Here is a 15,824-nt window from a genome sequence, read left to right as displayed (position 1 = left end):
CCACAACAGATGTATCCCCTCTGGATGGGGAAGTACCGTTTTCACTGTTCTTGCTGGTTTTTTGCCACGCAGCCAGGATATCACTGGTGATATCTACTACTTCAACTTTGCCAATGGCCAGTCCACGTGGGACCACCCCTGTGATGATCACTACAGAGAGCTTGTCATTCAGGAGCGAGAGAAGCTGCTGGCCCGTGGCAGCTTGAAAAAGAAAGATAAGAAGAAGAAGAAAGAAAAGAAAGAGAAGAAAGACAAGAAGGAGAAGCAGTCACTGAAGCAACCCACTGTGAGTAGGCTCTGCTGTTTGCAGTGCTTCTGGGGAGGAGCAAGAGGCCTGGGCAGAGGATGAATGAGTGGCTGTGCATTCAAGGGTGATCCTGTGCTGTTACCGCTTTGGGATCAGAACAGTGATCCCCTGACAAGGGATCCTGTCCAGCAGGGTTGTGAGTTTGATGCAAATCCAACAGAGGTGGGGTCACAAACCCACAAAAGTAGGGAAGCTTTGGTTTAGAAGGATGCACTTGGAGTGGGGGTGCCACAGTCCTGTGATGCTGTCGCTGAGAAGGACGCGGCACCAGCCAAGGATGCTGGTGTTATTCTTGGCAGCAGATATTTGGAGTGCTGGAAAGACTTCCTTCCTTGGAGAAGACAAGAAATGGTATTTATGCAGTGTCTGTGTGCATGTTGCTATGATATATGGGCAGTGAACACAGGTTTAGATGTGTGAGGTTAGCCTGCTTTGCTGTTGGCTTCTGCAAGCGTAACCAAATTCCCTTTATATACCAAGTGATAGCAAGTCTTCCTTACCTTCTGTTTGCCAGTAATGAGAGAGATCTCGAAGGGTAAAGATGGTGCTTTCTGCTGTCACTCAAGACATAGACCTCTTCAACTCGGAAAGCCTCAAGCCTTCAATTTGAGCCTTTTCCTTTTTATATATATATACACACATGTAGTTTGAAGCGCTCAAAAACTTACACACCTATTTGTATATATAAATTGTGTATTAAATAAGTATATATCTCTACTTTAGGTAGATAAGGCTATATATAGTGATATGTTTTAGTTATTTGCTAATATTTATCTACTTAGGAAATGCAGCCAGGGATTCTTCCTTCAACATCATGTTGTCAAATGCCCTCTGCCACTCTGCCCCCTGGGCAGGAGAGTCCCGAGCCAGATGCAGATAGCCAGATTAGAAATGAAGGCAAAGGGAGACCATCAGACATAAGTGACTTCGGGAGACTATTTGCAGGCACATGGCCGAACAAACTGCATCCCCTGCTTGTTTCAAAGTTCAGCAGATCATGTCAGACCTTACCTGATGTGGAGAAAACTTTAGAAAAAGGCCACTCTTCTAGCAGCTTTGGTGTAGGCATCCACTGGGACCAAGGCACACCTGTAGAAATACAAGAAAAGCTTTGTTTTGACTCCTCTGACTCGCAGTCTGACGATTTAGAAGCTAGGCCACCAGCGCAACGTTTTTGTCTGTCAAAGAAATCCTATTCGCAAGACTTTAAGAATGTCAAATCTCTACTAGAGGCCCTTGAAGACAAAAGCCTACTGTTTGAGGATGAAGAGCTGAAAGAAAAGTGGAAGATGGAAGATGTGATGGGTGCATGTGTCCATAAGCCTGATCATCACCTCTCAGTCAGAGAGGAATCTCCAGGACTGGATGGGGATGTGGAAAGAAGTCCAGGCATACTGCAAGCTAGAGAAAAAGAAAGCTTTTACCGCAGGAATGACGAAATGACTCTTTTTGATGCCAGTCTCACAGATGACTGGAGTTTGCAGGAGACAGTTGATGTTCCATATGCTCAAGAAGAGCTGAGATCCTACATCAAGGTATATGAGAGTAGAAGTAAGAGAAAAGTTCGAGGTGAGACTTTGGGTCAAGCCATCGGTCTAGTCAAAAGCAATGAGACCATTTGCAGACCTGAGAGAAAGGGTTTAAACCAGATGGAGCTGACGGAAGTAGGAGCAGAAGCAGACAGGAGCAATGGTATGGTAGAGAGCCACTCCGCAGTTCCTCAAGAGATTGCAGATCTACCCCTTGGAAGCAGGGGAGTATATGCAAAGAGAGGAGTCCTTGCGGACCTTCCTCTTGCAGTGGATCCTACATTGAAACATCCTTTTTCATCTACTAAAGATGGCTGGAGAAATGATGAAGGAAATGTTTTGATATCAGAGTATGATAGCAGCGTTTCAGCCAGTTCTCATAACAATAGTGCACCCCAGGTACTGGGAGCAAGCCATCGTTGCTCTCTGCACCACGAGTCTGGGAGGTGGAAGGATGTGCGGTCTGTGGCCGAAGAGCCTCTACTACCTCATCCCCTCCTGGGGTCATCCTCGGCTCAGACGCTGGGTCCTGCCCAGAAGTCAGAGAGGGAGCGAAGCTCTGAGGGTATGAAACTGTGCCACAGGCTGCAGGAATGTGAGAAAGGCCCCAGCCCAGAACCTGAACGCGTCAGCCTTCTGGTGGATTTTTGTGGGACATGCACTGCCCGGCAGTCTAACGGTGCTGGAGTACAAAGAAAAGCGAAGGGAGGAAATGTAAGAACAGATCAAGCTCCTGGAGTGTGGGGAGAGAAAGTCGTAGATGACCTGCGGGTTGAATGCCTGGGGAGCAACAGTCTCTGTCAGCGCATGGAAGTGGAGATGACCCAAACCAGAGAAACTGTGGGGAGTTGCAGCAAGATAGATGTTGGTGAAGGAGCAGGCGGGAATGAGGTAGGACTAAGTCCTCTGTGATGGCTCTTCCCTTGTAAACGTTTCTGGAGAACTGAGAGTGTGAAATTTTGTTTCTAAGCTAATTTTCAGGAGAAAAAGGGCAAAACCATCCTATTGGAGGCTGCATAAGCAGATGTGGCATTAGTTATAGTGGCTTTTTCGAAAGCTCAGGATGTAGCTTGAAAAAGCCTTTTTGGTCTTCCTTGCATGGCAAACACTAAACAACCTGTACCTTGTTTTAGCTGTGCGAGGACATGAAGTGCCTTCTGAACTCAGAAACAGGTGATGGGCAGTAAATCAAGTGGGATGGTGTGCTGGTTTAACCATGACAGATGGCAATGTTGAATACAAAATCATCTTTAATTTTGGCTCTAAGACTCTTTGTAGTAAGCGCACTGCAAAGTCAATCTTCCCTGGAGATACCACAATCTAAACTGAGGGGCAATAGCTTATTTAGCAATTTTTTAGCCTAATATTGCTTGCTGAATGTCAAATCCCAGAGTGATTGAATTGGTTAAGGTGATGGAAACCATTAGTCACAGCTAGCTCTCTGGCATCCATGTCCAGTGTCTTGAGAAATGGGCTCCCTTCCCTCTTGAATCAAAGAAAAACAGGGAAAAATGTGACTGAATTAGCTTTCTCAAAGAAGAGAAGGGTTATTCCCACTGGTTACAGACCTTTGTTTTGCAGGCGGGTGCAGTACTGACTTGCCTGAGCACAATGTAGTCCTTGGACCGCCGCTGCTGTGGCCTTGGGACACCAAGGTAGCTTACAGGTGTGATGGGCCCAGCTGTAAATGTACCTTCCTCCTTCCTCTGTGAACAGCTGGACCATTTGGCTCTGTCCTGCCTGAACTCTTTCCCTCTGTTGCCTATAGCAGGATCCTTCCCTTTACTGGGAAGAATGTTCCAGGTTGGTTTGTCTTTTGTTCATAAGTAATTGCCTCAGTTTAATTAGAACTTACCAAATCTCCTGTTCTGAAGGAAAAACTGGACTGGAAGGTCGCTGTGTGTAATGTTAATCAATTGCTTGGCTCTACTGTTGTTGGTACCCAGCTGTGGCTCCACCAAATCACTAGCTCAGGTTCCTAATCACCAGCATGTTGTAGTGCTCAATTAGCTGGTAAGAACTATGACCACAAATATCAGATAACCTGCAGATTATCCTGAAAGGTTTTTTAATTAGCCTGATGGAAGTGAGTTTCTTTGCTGAAGGACAGCTAACATCCTCTGCTCCATACAGGTAGTTCTAGAAAGCAATTTAAGCCCAGAATGTATGATTTATTCTGTTACCATTGCTGTGGCAGTGACTTGGTGGAAGAAGGACCAATGCATGCTCATCTCCCTCTCCCTCAGTGTGTGAGTGAATTACCTCTGTAATCCTGTATGGACAGGGAGTACAGGAACTGTGATTTCTGAGCGTGCAAGATCTGCTGAAGCAAAAGCACTTGGCTGTACTGGCATGTTACAGGGAAAAATTCTGGTGTAGTTTGCTTCTAGCTCAACCTGTGCCGTGTATCACAGGGTGAGGCTACTTGGGTGGGGAGTGCCACACAGTCAAACAGAATGGTCACCCTTTTGGGTGAGGATAATGGAAGATGTCAAGCATGCGTTGCTCAGAGGTGAGGATGTTGGGTGGCTCTCAGGGCTCTTGCTGTGCTTCGAAAGGGAGAGGTGCGTTCAGGAGTTTCTTACGGAGGTGCTGCAGCAGAGCTGCTTTCTGCTGCCCGTAACTTTTCTACTGGTGTAAGGTGAGGAAGCAGCCTGGATTTTGGTCTAAAAAGAGATAGTAATTGCAGCTTGTGGAGGAGAATAGGAGGCTTCTCACCATCAGAGCGGTTTCTACTTCGCTTGCTTCATGTTGTGAAGTTTGCCTCAGGTGTGTGGTGTTGGGCAAGAGCCTCTCCTAGAGGGTGTTGTGTGTGGGTACATGCAAGCGTGTGAGCTAGCGTGGCTGTCGCGTTCTCGTTTGACTCAAACCGCTATTCCTCAATGTCTCATGTGCCGTGATTGCTGGCTGGGGTCTCACGAGCAGTTTTTCCGTGGCGGTGGGCCGGGTATGAGCAGACAGTGTTTGTGCAGGGCTGTAAGCTGGTGGCCCCGTGCTCTCCTGTCAGCGAGTCCCTTCTGTGCTCTCCAGTCCTCAGGCACCCTGCTAGCACCCGTCCAGGTGCCCTTGGGGAACCTCGCTCCACTGCGCGGCCTTGCGGCTCCTCCAGCTGCTGTCCTTCGTGGGTCACTGAACTTGGACGTGGCGAGCTCGGTGGACTCCAGCCCTGCGGCCAAAGGAGGAACGCAGGTAAGGCTCCGTCTTCCTGGGGACCGTGCCCTGGAAAGCGTGCTCTGCAAAAGGGCACAGGCGTGGTGATGCTTAGGGGCTTAAATGACAGCATTTGTGATCTCTTGTCAGTTTTGAAATAATCTTGTCTCTTTTTTAAAAGAAATAAAATTCCCTACTCTCTTTCACTATATTTTTTTTCTTTTGCTATTTCTTGGGATCCCAGTGCTACAGTTGTGGTGGGCTTTCTTCTGTTATGTTTAGTGGCTCTAAAGAAAGAATTGTTTCAATTATCGTTGGGGTGGAAAGTCTGTTAAGTTCCTTTGAGTAGAACTTTGATTTGTGTCCAAAGGAAGCATGGCATATGGTACAGATAATGTAATCTGATAAGTATCTTCACTCAACTCTTACCCGCCGAGATTAAAAAATTTAAAGAACGTTTTTCTGGATGAAAGTAAGACTTAGAGTCACATTGCACGATTACTTATGGAATGTGTCCTTTGGGTCAACAAAACAAACATGTTAAGTGGTAACAAAGTGATCTTTTAAAGGGAAACAAAGCAAGAGTTGTGAAACACTGTACAAAACCACCTTCACTGAAGCCGTTCTTCCTGCTGAGTTAAGTCTTGTCACTGGTGACTTCAAACACTTTGGTTTATTACGGTCTTGACCAAATTGGTGTTTTGAGGCAGGCTTTGCAGATGTGCTGGTCTAGGATGGGAGCCCCTTGGGTGTCATCCCCCAGCCGGACGTGGCTCCGCAGAACCAGGGTAGCACTGTAATCCTGAGCACCTTCTCGGAATTCAGCAGCTTCCCTGCTGCTGACCAGTGTCTAAGGCAGTGTGCCTCGGTGGGTTTGCACCTCCCTTTCTCTTTTGGCTGTCCTCTCGCTTCCCGTTCTCTTTCTGACTTTGCAGCCTGCAGAGACCTGTAAGCCCACCAGCCAGACCGAGAAGTTGCTGGGCTTGGTCTGTGAAGAGAAGAGTTCCTCAAACACGGCGGCCCTAGACAAAGGCAGAAAGGAAGAAGACGAAAGTGAGAATGAGGTACTCTGCGTGCCCTGGCAAAAAATTCCGAATTGCAAAATGAATTGGCTGTAGGCGTATTGCCTTGGTGGGTTGCTGTGACTCTGCTGCCCTATCTCACTGCTCAGGAACGCCTCTGTTCCTCCTGTGTGGCCTGTGGGACTGCAGAGGTTAGAACTCAATGTTGACCATCTCCTCTCTAATACTTTCAGAGTCTCCATGGGACAGCGAGACTGTTCAAAAACCTGCACATGGACATCAGTGCCCTGGGAGGCAGCTTTGACTCTGAGGTAAGACAGCGGATGATGAGACAGGCAGGAGAAAGTGCTGGGTTGAGGAGTGAGAGTGCAGGACGGGTGCTGGAGTGACGGGTTTCCTCTGTCACTGGTGAGCGGGAACAACCTGGAGCAGACCGATGGAGAGAAAGGGCTGGTGGGGGAGGGTACCAGACCCACTCTGTGTGGGTATTGAAGGCAGGTTTCTGCTTGCAGTTTGGTAGATTTGAGGCATCTTTGCATAGGGTGGAGCTTTCTTCCTGAATGAAGAAGGAGGAATTTAGAGCTACATAGGCGCGATGGGCAAGCTGGAAATCAGCTTTTCTGGGGAACAGCAGAAAGGAGAGGGTCTCAGATCCAAGAGGTGCTGCTGCACTTGCTGTGTGGGAGGAAGGCTTGTTGAGGAAGGCACGGTTTTCTTCCTCATTGCTTTTATTTAGTGCGTGTAGTAAGAAGGCCTGTTCTCAGCTGAAATTGCAGTGGTGGCACTGGGGAGAAGACAGGAACGTGTTCTGGAAATGCAGTTCTTGCACTGTCACTCAGTCCCACAGGAATCTGTCAGAAGCTTCCACGTGGACTGCACGTGGCCACTCTTCTGTGGCAACCTAAAACCTGTTTTCTTTCTTCTTGCTCTGCTGATGAATTCCATGGCTCAGACACAGAGCATCAGCAGCCAGTTCAGTGCACGCGTGGCCTTGTGCAGACACTTTGCTTTCCCTTCCCTGCGGGTGTGCGTTCTCTGCCTGCGCTTTCTTAGCGGTGATCAGGCTTAAGATGACAAGGGCACAATGGGAAGTGCGTTGCAAGCAGCTCTGCTGATTCTGCCCAACTGTTTGCACTGACAGTAATCCTTTTTCACTGCTTTGAAAATTCTGTTCCAGTATGTGAAAGGCAAATTAATTTCTTTTAAAGTGTTTTATGGTATTTCCTTTTCAAAGCATACGAAAATTAAGCTGTAAAGTACTTTGCTGGAGAAACCATTCACAGTGCTGGGCAGAAACGGCAAAGGCTTATGCTAAAGCGGAGGTGAAAAAGAAAGGCCTGACTCTCTCTTGTCTCCAAACAACAAGCAGCCTGTCAGGGCCCAATTCGTCACTGAAATGTTAATGTGTCCAGGAACAAAGAGCTGTCTTGGCATTTCAGTGCTGCGGCAAGGTTTCAGGAATCCATTCTGAAATGGCAATTGCTACCCAACAGCCAGGCTCTGCAAATGCAGATGGTGATATCTTAGTCCTGATAAGATATTAGTGCCCCACTGGAAAAAAACCATAATTTGCTTGTAGTTCCATGAGATGGCAGTAGAAAGGCATTGCTAGCAATGAGCCTTAGTCGGCAGCCTGAGCCCTGCTCTGGCTTGCTTACAAAACGGAGAGCAGGAAAGAATCCCTCTAACAAGCTCTACCATGGGGAAATCTTGGTAGTACGGGGTGAAGTGATGAAAAAGCTGGCCTCATGTAGGCTGTGGATCAGGGCTGAATACCCTGGAAGGTATTAAGGGAAATAAGAGATATAAAGGAAATAAGCATGTGGCTTTAGTGACTTGCTAAGACACGAGGATGTTGAGCGAGAGCAGAAGCTGCGTGGAAGATGGCACAACTCCCCTCAGTGGGCTTTTCTGGAGCAAGGAGTAAGGTAACTGGGGAAAAGGCGCAGTCAGATGCTGGATAACTTGAGGCGTGAGGTTTATGTGTAGTAGTTAGAATGTACTCTTGGAAAGAGGGCCTCTTGCAGGCAGCTCGCTTTGCTTGGCGGCTCGGGGGGTTAGCCCTCACCTGAACACAGCTTTCTTGCCTTCTGAATTCCTGTGATGGAACAGTTGCTGCTGCGAGAGACTGCCCTAAAATACGAAAGGGCTTTAGGGTACTGCTGGAAGGGGCAAGAGGAGGAAAAGGTCTGGAAGCATCTCTGCGTGCCTGGGGAGAGGGTCCCATGGCAGCAGAAGTGCTCCCCTGATGCAGTGCTTGCAGCTTGGGAGGTTTAGTTCTCTGCTTTCTGTACAGGTCGATCTCTGGGTAAACACTGGGAGTCGAGGGGGTCTTTTGTGTGGTGGGAAATTAGCAGGCAAGGCTTCTTTACCAGATGGAGATGTGTGAAAGGGAGCTGGCTCTGTAAATAAACATTGCGCAATACAGCTCGGGTGTTACTGTGGAGATGTGCATGCAGGAAGCGGTGCTGCTGGTTCCTGCTGGAGCTTTCCGCTCCAGGGGTGCATGCAGCAGGTGATGTGCAGGGCAGTGACCTGACCAGCGTGGACAGGGGATGTGGGGATTTTTGCGAGCGGAGGTGTTACCCCACCCACTAGGAGAACAGCAAAGCAGAGGAGGAAAACTGTGGCAGCCCATTAGCTGATGTCGCTGAAGCTGATCTCCAGCCCCAAAGGAGTCCTGCAGAGGAAGCTGGCGGCCTGAGAGAGGTGATGAGTGGCTCTCTGACATCATGGTCCTGCTTGCATGATGTCACTGAAGCTTTGCATGCAGTAGGCAGCTTCAAAGTGTTGTGGTATGGATCTGATAGTTGCTTGGTTTGTTTCTTTTGCTGGTTAAAGTATTACATGTATGGAGAGAGCTGTAAACTTAAAACCCAAGGGTAAATGCTACCCAGATGAGGTCTGGCAAACTGACCCTCCTCTCTGTGCTGCTGTGCCGGACAACAGCCTGAAATCAGGGAGCGCATCACCTTTCAAAAAGAGGAAAGAGCTCACACAGCATAGAATGTCTTTTTTCTTTCTATAGGTAGAAAGAATGTGGAATTTTTTGTTGTAATATCTCATGTTCAACCTGTTAAAGCCTGAAGAGGTGGCAGAGTCATCCTGTTACCTGGGATGAGTAGGATTCTGTTTTGGTGGCTCCTGTTCATCTCCAGATCATATGCCTTTCTAAAACTTGGTCCTGTTGGTAGTGATGTGCTTTTCTCCAGACTTATGCCTATCACTGGAAGTAATGATTTGATAGGCAGAAATTTTGCATCAGTTAGTGTCACTCAGCTGCAGGTAAAATGTGTTACAGCTTGTGAAAAGATCAGCTAAAGCCAATTATACCCTTACTGACTTGTCCTGGCTCTGAAATCCATAGAAAATTCCATAGTCTGTTTTTTGCAGGAGGAAAACTTCTCTCCTCTGTCTGCGTGTCTGGCATAGTTCCCCCTTCACAAAGGCAACTCTTCAGTATTAAGGTGTAATGTTACAAGCTTTGTCTGTATCTGTCCCTACAATAGGATTCTACCAGCTAAATAAATAGTTCAGAGTTATTCTAGAGACAGAGGTAAACCTGCCTGGAGAGAGAACTCTGTGCACAGTATTGTTGGATATATTGGTATATTCTGTTGCGGGGGGTGTGTGTGCCCCTCGAAGGGGAAATATCTGTGTAGTGTTTTGAAGCACAAGAATCCTGACTGGCCTCATTTGACATATCTCTTCCTGGGCACTGTTGGATTTCTCAGGAAAACTCTAAAACAAGCCTGTCCAAAAGGGAGCACAACTAGTGACCACTCTCTCCAGATGCACTAATCCCCAGATACTGGGAAGTGTAATGAGGACTCCCTCATTGAAGTAACACTAAAGAAATGCCACTTGCACACGGTTTTCAGGGTTCTGGAATAAAGATGTTATCGAGGCCTTTGCAGAGTCGTGTGTGGCTGGCTTGCGATTCAATGGTGTGTCTGTTACCTCTGCAAACCAGGCACTGAACTGGAAAGGGGCCATAAGCTTTCCTTTATTACTTGGCGAATTGCAGGTGAGACTCTGAACTGGACTTTTTTGGAAAGTACCCAGTGATTTGATTTCTCCCCAGTCTGACGGATGGCGCGCTCAGCCCTGAGAAGGTCTCTCAGACAAATGATGTGCTCTCAGTTTGCCGCAGCTCCGGGTTTAAAGCTGACAGCATTCCAGTTGCACTTTGATAAAAATACATCGTTAAAATATGCGGTCTGTGTATGGTACACGCTGTACACAGGATGCAGCTAATGTTTGACAAGGCACCACAGCATTAATAAAACAGCGAGAAAGTAGGGCGTGCTAGCGGTTTAGTGTGCATGCCGATGAGGGAACCTTTTCCTGCTTCTTCCTGGCTATTGCACTTTTTATTGAGTTTTGTGGGCCTCCCCATTGCTGTGAGAAGCAGCCAAACCTTTGGGTGACTAAGCTTTTAATCTGGGATTGGTTTTTCCCCTAAAGCTAGTGTGTTCTGCCACTTCTCAGTCTGGTGTGTTAGCAAGTCACAGGCTCATTCTGAGCTCAGAGCGGTGGCTTAAATTGGTGCCTGCCCTCAAGTTTATTCCACTGGAAGGTGGGATGATTGCATTCTGCCTGCTCTTCTCTGGTTAAGATTTCAGGCAGAAGTTAAATGGCCAGTAATAGTCTCTTGTAAAGTCCACCTCTCACTGAACAGATCCTATGTGGAAGCATAAATGCAGAGCATGTAGGGTGCTCCCAGGGGCTGGGGACCTTTGCAGCAGCCGCTGCTAACTCTTATCTGCTGACAGTCTGTGAATAAAGCAACAGATTCAAAAAAAAAAAGTCTGAGCCCAAGAAATGAGCATGTTTATCTTACTGAAGTTCCTTGTTTTTTGAAAGGGATTATCTGAAAAGAAAGCAAACTGGTCTTTAAGTCACCCAAAGCTTGGATTTTTCTTTTTTTGCCTCTTGCTGTAGAACCCATGCTATTTCTGACCCTGCATCCTCCCAGAGAGAGGGTAAGGAATGTTGTAGCTATAATTGTGTTTGACTTGCTGCCTAGAAGGAGTCTTTAAAATCAAGACATGGTGAAGAAGGGCGAGAGTCTTCCTTGGATTCTGATGCTGTGTGCCCTCCGACTCCAGTTCAAGTCCTTCCTGGAGATGCTGACAGTAGCCTGTCTGGCCAGAACAAGGAGTCGTCTGATGGGAAACTCTCTGGGAATGAAATACTGGGCAAGAAAGATGCTGAGGTGGAAGGTGACATCTCTGCAGCTGATGAGCTGCCGCAGTCTCTGGGGGAAAGGAGTGCAGCAGGGACAGATGTGCCCAGTGGTCCTGGGCAACCTAGACTTGCATCTCCAGCTGCTGAGGCAGATGAGCCGGTAAGCCTGGCTGCCACTGTCGACACCGTGTCTGTTGATGGAAAGATGGTGAATGGAACGAGGGAAGAAGCAGCAGCTGATCTGAAAACAGACAGCAGTCTGGATGCTGGCGGAGGAGAGCCTGCACAGGTTGGGTTTGGTGTGGAAGCTGCTGTGGTTGTTCCTGTCGCTTTGTAAGGCCCTGATTCAGGGAAGCTCTTCAGGCACTTACTTGTTTTCTGTTAAGTCAGCGTAAACGCTTTCCTAATCAGCACGGTGTTCCTGGGGGGGGCACGAGTGCTCTGAATTCCCAGATCAGCATCTCTAGTACCGAGCTAGGAAATCATTTTTATGCATACACAGTGCTGTCCAAAGCAACCGACAGGCAAAAACCCTGAACTGTGACGTGTGTTTTGAGTCTTGGAGGAGAAATAAGTCTCAGCTTTCAGTGCTGCCATCTGTACCAAGTGAGCAGGTTTTATAATGAAGTTCACACCAAGCCCAGCTGTCCGCGCTGCTTTGTTTCTCTCCTTCTGTTGTTTCTCTCAGCTTATGCAGAGATGGGGCAAAAGTGTAAAGTGAGCTGCCAGCTGTGATATTTGCAGCTCTGCGGAAGGATGCACCGGGGAGGTGCGAGGTCAGAGCGGGGAAAGATGGTACCTCGGGGCTGGCTCCAGAGCTGTAGCTCGAGTCTGCTGAGTGCAGTACCTCGAGTGCTCTTTCTAGCGCTCTCTGGGAGGAGAACTGGCAAACCAGGATATCTGATCGTGCCGTCTCTGGCAGGAGAACCACCATTAACGGTGCAGATGGGTTCATGGCTGGCCCCTGCAACTGGGGTGCCAGACAGACGCATGCTATCCACTCTTGTTCAGCGTCTTCCAGAAATGTTACAATATGAGAGCCGAAAAAATCTCTTTCTTTCCGATCTAGCTTCCTTCCCGCTGATTTTGATGATTTTTCTAGTTCCATTAATGTGTGATTTTTTTTTTTTTAAGGAAATGTTAAGCTATAAAACTGAGCCTGGAAAACGTGCTCTGTCCTAAAGAGCTTAAAGTTGAAGGCTTTGCTTTAACAAATGGTTACCTGCACGCTTGTTTTATGTGTCTGGGTAGTTCTGCTCAAGTCAGCAGAGCTACGTGGCTGTTCATTGAATGGCTATGTATTGTGTCGTCGTGGCTGGGAACAGAGTCCTCGCTGCAGTTAGGTAGGCACGGCAAGGTGTACCTTTAAAGATCACAGTACTGTTCTGTGTGGCTTTACCTATTTGCGTGGTGGGCCAGGGAGTTCTTGGAGCTGCAGAGATCCTTGCAGAGGACAGTAAGCAAGTGCCCTTTATCAGGGATATTTGAAGAGCACTTCTGTGCCCTCCCCAGTCCCATCTCCTACCCCTGCCCTCCTTCCGAAGTCCTTTATATCTGTGAAGTGGTGTTTTGTGCTTGTCTTGTGGGTCATACCCTTGGTGTCTTTCCCTTTTTCTTCCCAGTCTTACCAGGAAGAGAGGCCAGATTTGTCTTCCCAGTACTAGTTGTCATCTTGAAGTGCCTAGGTGAAGCTGCAGGGGTAAGATGTGTACAGGCTGTAATGCACGTCTCTTCTTGGCTTTCAAAGGCATCTGAGACCAGCAACTGTGGGGAGGACTTGCAAGTCTCTAACTGCTTGGACCGTGAGCTGATTCGGCCTGTGGTGAGTGACTAAAAGCTCCTTGTCCCTTGAACGTGGGCTTCGTGTTCCTTTGGGAACGCGCAGCCAGTTAATGTTATGCCCACCTCTTGTGGTCCAACTGCCTGACTCCTTAACTGCTAAGCAATGACCTTACGGCCGTGGCACAGGCCAGCTACGTAATCCTGCGCTTGACAGGTTGTGTCTGCGGGTGAGGTAATATCCCTGGAAAACTAGGTCACTTAGAGCTGGGACTGTGCTCAGATAATTAGAAAAAGGAAAACAATAAGCAATGTGAAAATTATGCTTGAAGGGACTCAGCAGCTCTTTTTAAAGGGAGTCTGTGTGGCTGGGAGACCTGGCTCCTGAAGGTCCCAGAGAGACAACGTGCAGGAGAGTGGCCCTGAGATGGGGAGAGATGCCCATCAGCACTTCTTCATCTCCACAGGAAACTGCTATTGCCATCTGCCAGTGGGAGCAGAGGCAGCATGGCCGGCAAATGGCTGAGAATATCATTATTTATCGGTGTTAGTACAAGCCTGTGTGTTGGCAAGTAGCTGCCGCCTCAAACAATACCTTTTGTAGCGCTTGCTTGTGGGCGTGTGTGCACAGACACGCACGCACTCACTGTGTGCAGCTGAGTGCAAGGACCCCCAGAGACTCTGCCAGGAGGGAGAATTATCTTGGAGAGTGAATAGCTTGTGGGCAACTGGCAGGAGCTGATGCTTAGAAAAAATCTCAGAAAATCTGCAGGAGTATCAGAAATGAGTGGTGGAGGCTGGGGGGAAGATCCGCTCGCTTTGGGCATACCACGTGTCACCCCTGCCTGCTGCGGTCAGTGGCATGGAAGCGTGCACTGGTAGTGTGACAGAGCTCACCGATACCACGATGTCCTCCCTGTGTGGCAGTCTCCTGGCCTCCCAGGGAGGGTTTCCGCAGGGACCATCAGCAAAGGGAGCCTCTGCTGCACGCTGCCCATGGCCAAGTTCACAGGGAATCGTGATCTACTGAGCGCTGCTGTCTGCCATCATCCCAGCAGGTAGCTCTGCATAAGCCACCTCACCTCCCTGCGCCTCTGCACCTTGGGAAGGAGAAAACGCAGCTCGCTGCTGGTCAAGCTGCTAACAGCCATCTGTCTGCCTGCAGTACAGATGTGACCTATGCTTGGATGCAGGCCAGAGTCTTGGTGTAGCCTCTCCTAGGTCTAACTGTTCAAATAGCTGCCAAACACTTGCTGTCAGCTGGGTGCTGAGTGGGGATTCCAAGCTGTGGTAGGATTTTGGTCTGATCTCTTGATCTCTGGCAAAACTTGCGCGTGCCCATCAGAAACTGATCCTTTTCTGCTTTCTTCTTTAGGACTTGGGTTTCCAGAGTCGGCTTTCTGAGCAGGTACTGGATGTGGGGGCTCTGTCTCCTGTTCTGGACAGTCCCACGTGCAAGGTAGGTGCTATATATGTGATCAGGGACTGAACTGCGAATAGGCAGGGTAAAATACTGTATTGGGGTGCACTAAAAGCAGGATGATGCTATAGGCATAAAGGCTTTGCAGAGGCAAGTGGAAGTGATGCGTTAAGTGTTGGGGATTACGGCAGCGCTGTTAATGTACTGGTTTTTCTGCAGTGATGAGCTGCAGGTAGTTACACGAAGAACAGACACTGAGTAGAGGTGGCTTGAGGGGTGCATGCGTGCAAGCTCACACGTGTGCTTTTACTGCCCCAATACAAGTGTAGATAAATGGCCTTCCTGGGGAATGGTGGGAAGCAGAGTCTGTTCTACTTTTTTCTTTTGTGAGTATATTTGTCCTTTTCTCAAGCAGATGGAAAGGATTTGTGTAACAGAACATGCTAGCATAAATGGGAAGAAAAGGAGGTTAACTCCCTCTGACAGATTTTTTGGTATAGGGAAGCTTATTTTTAAGCATTTCGTTGTCTTGCTTGTCTTCATGCAGGGGGAAAAAAGGCTCCTTTCAGTGAGTCTGGCATATGAAGCAGTGTTCATATGTATGCACGTGTCCGTGCTTCCTATATCACGTTAGCCTGGGATGTAGCTACGATCGGGCAGTTCTAAGCAAAGACAATTGCTGTGCATCTTGAGGCTTTACCCTTGTCTTCTCAGTGTGTTACCAAGTTGGCTTTCTCAGCCCCACGTTCCTATTGAGCCCTCTCCCGCACCATCTTGGCTCATCAGCGTGTTGGCTGGAAGAGCGTGCGGCACAGCGAGGCAGAGGGTCAGGCTCCAGCTGGGGTTTACTCAGCCTTGCTCTGATTGTAAGCGAGTTGATCAGCTGCACTGGAGGAGGCTTTGAGTGGCGAACTCACCACCTGTCCAGCAGAGAGGAGCAATCCAGTTTGTAAGGTTGTGTCTGGAGAATACACCTGTCCTCTTGTGCCTAATAATGAGCATAATCAGATGTGAAGGGAAAACAAAACATACGCCTGCTGTGTTCTCCCCCTCTCCCTTTTGCTGCAGCAGAGGCACTGTGCATACAAATGGCTCGTTGGAGCAGCCGTGTTTGGAGTTTTACAGCCCTCTCTTGAGGAGAGGGGAGGATTTGAAACAGTGCCGCTGCAGAACTGCAGCTTGTGTTGGTAGACAGAGGCTAGTCTGAAATGAGACCCTGGCTTGTAGGGAATATGTTTACTTCCACGTAGTGAGCTTGCCTTGCTTTGAATATACTGGCAAAATACTGATGGTTTTTTTTTTTTTTTTAAAAAAAGCACCTCTGTCAGCTGCACGAGCACAGTACTGGAGGTTTTTGGTTCGTGTGTTTTGGCAGGAGCAGTGGAGGCCATGTGGACTGCTTCCTGCTAGACCTGGCTTCTCTGCTG

General features: G+C 48.3%; 1 protein-coding gene across 3 annotated transcripts in view; it reads left to right on the top strand.

Moving 5' to 3' along the window:
• CEP164 (centrosomal protein 164) overlaps nucleotides 1-15,824 on the top strand; it is a 37,172-nt gene that overhangs the window by 2,843 nt on the left and 18,505 nt on the right. The window contains exons 4-12 of one of the 3 annotated variants that reach the window (XM_054802985.1): nucleotides 73-286; nucleotides 1,090-2,727; nucleotides 4,867-5,025; nucleotides 5,922-6,050; nucleotides 6,242-6,319; nucleotides 8,607-8,717; nucleotides 11,038-11,487; nucleotides 12,946-13,020; nucleotides 14,353-14,436. In XM_054802985.1, the coding sequence (XP_054658960.1) occupies nucleotides 73-286; nucleotides 1,090-2,727; nucleotides 4,867-5,025; nucleotides 5,922-6,050; nucleotides 6,242-6,319; nucleotides 8,607-8,717; nucleotides 11,038-11,487; nucleotides 12,946-13,020; nucleotides 14,353-14,436 (2,938 nt within the window). The remainder of the gene's footprint in view (nucleotides 1-72; nucleotides 287-1,089; nucleotides 2,728-4,866; nucleotides 5,026-5,921; nucleotides 6,051-6,241; nucleotides 6,320-8,606; nucleotides 8,718-11,037; nucleotides 11,488-12,945; nucleotides 13,021-14,352; nucleotides 14,437-15,824) is intronic. The other 2 variants (XM_054802988.1, XM_054802987.1) reach the window with 2 other exon arrangements.

Source organism: Grus americana, chromosome 24 (genome assembly GCF_028858705.1).
Source record: "Grus americana isolate bGruAme1 chromosome 24, bGruAme1.mat, whole genome shotgun sequence".
Taxonomy (NCBI): Eukaryota; Metazoa; Chordata; class Aves; order Gruiformes; family Gruidae; genus Grus; species Grus americana.
Note: the sequence above shows the minus strand (reverse complement) of the source record. Positions and strands in the feature narration are given on the sequence as shown.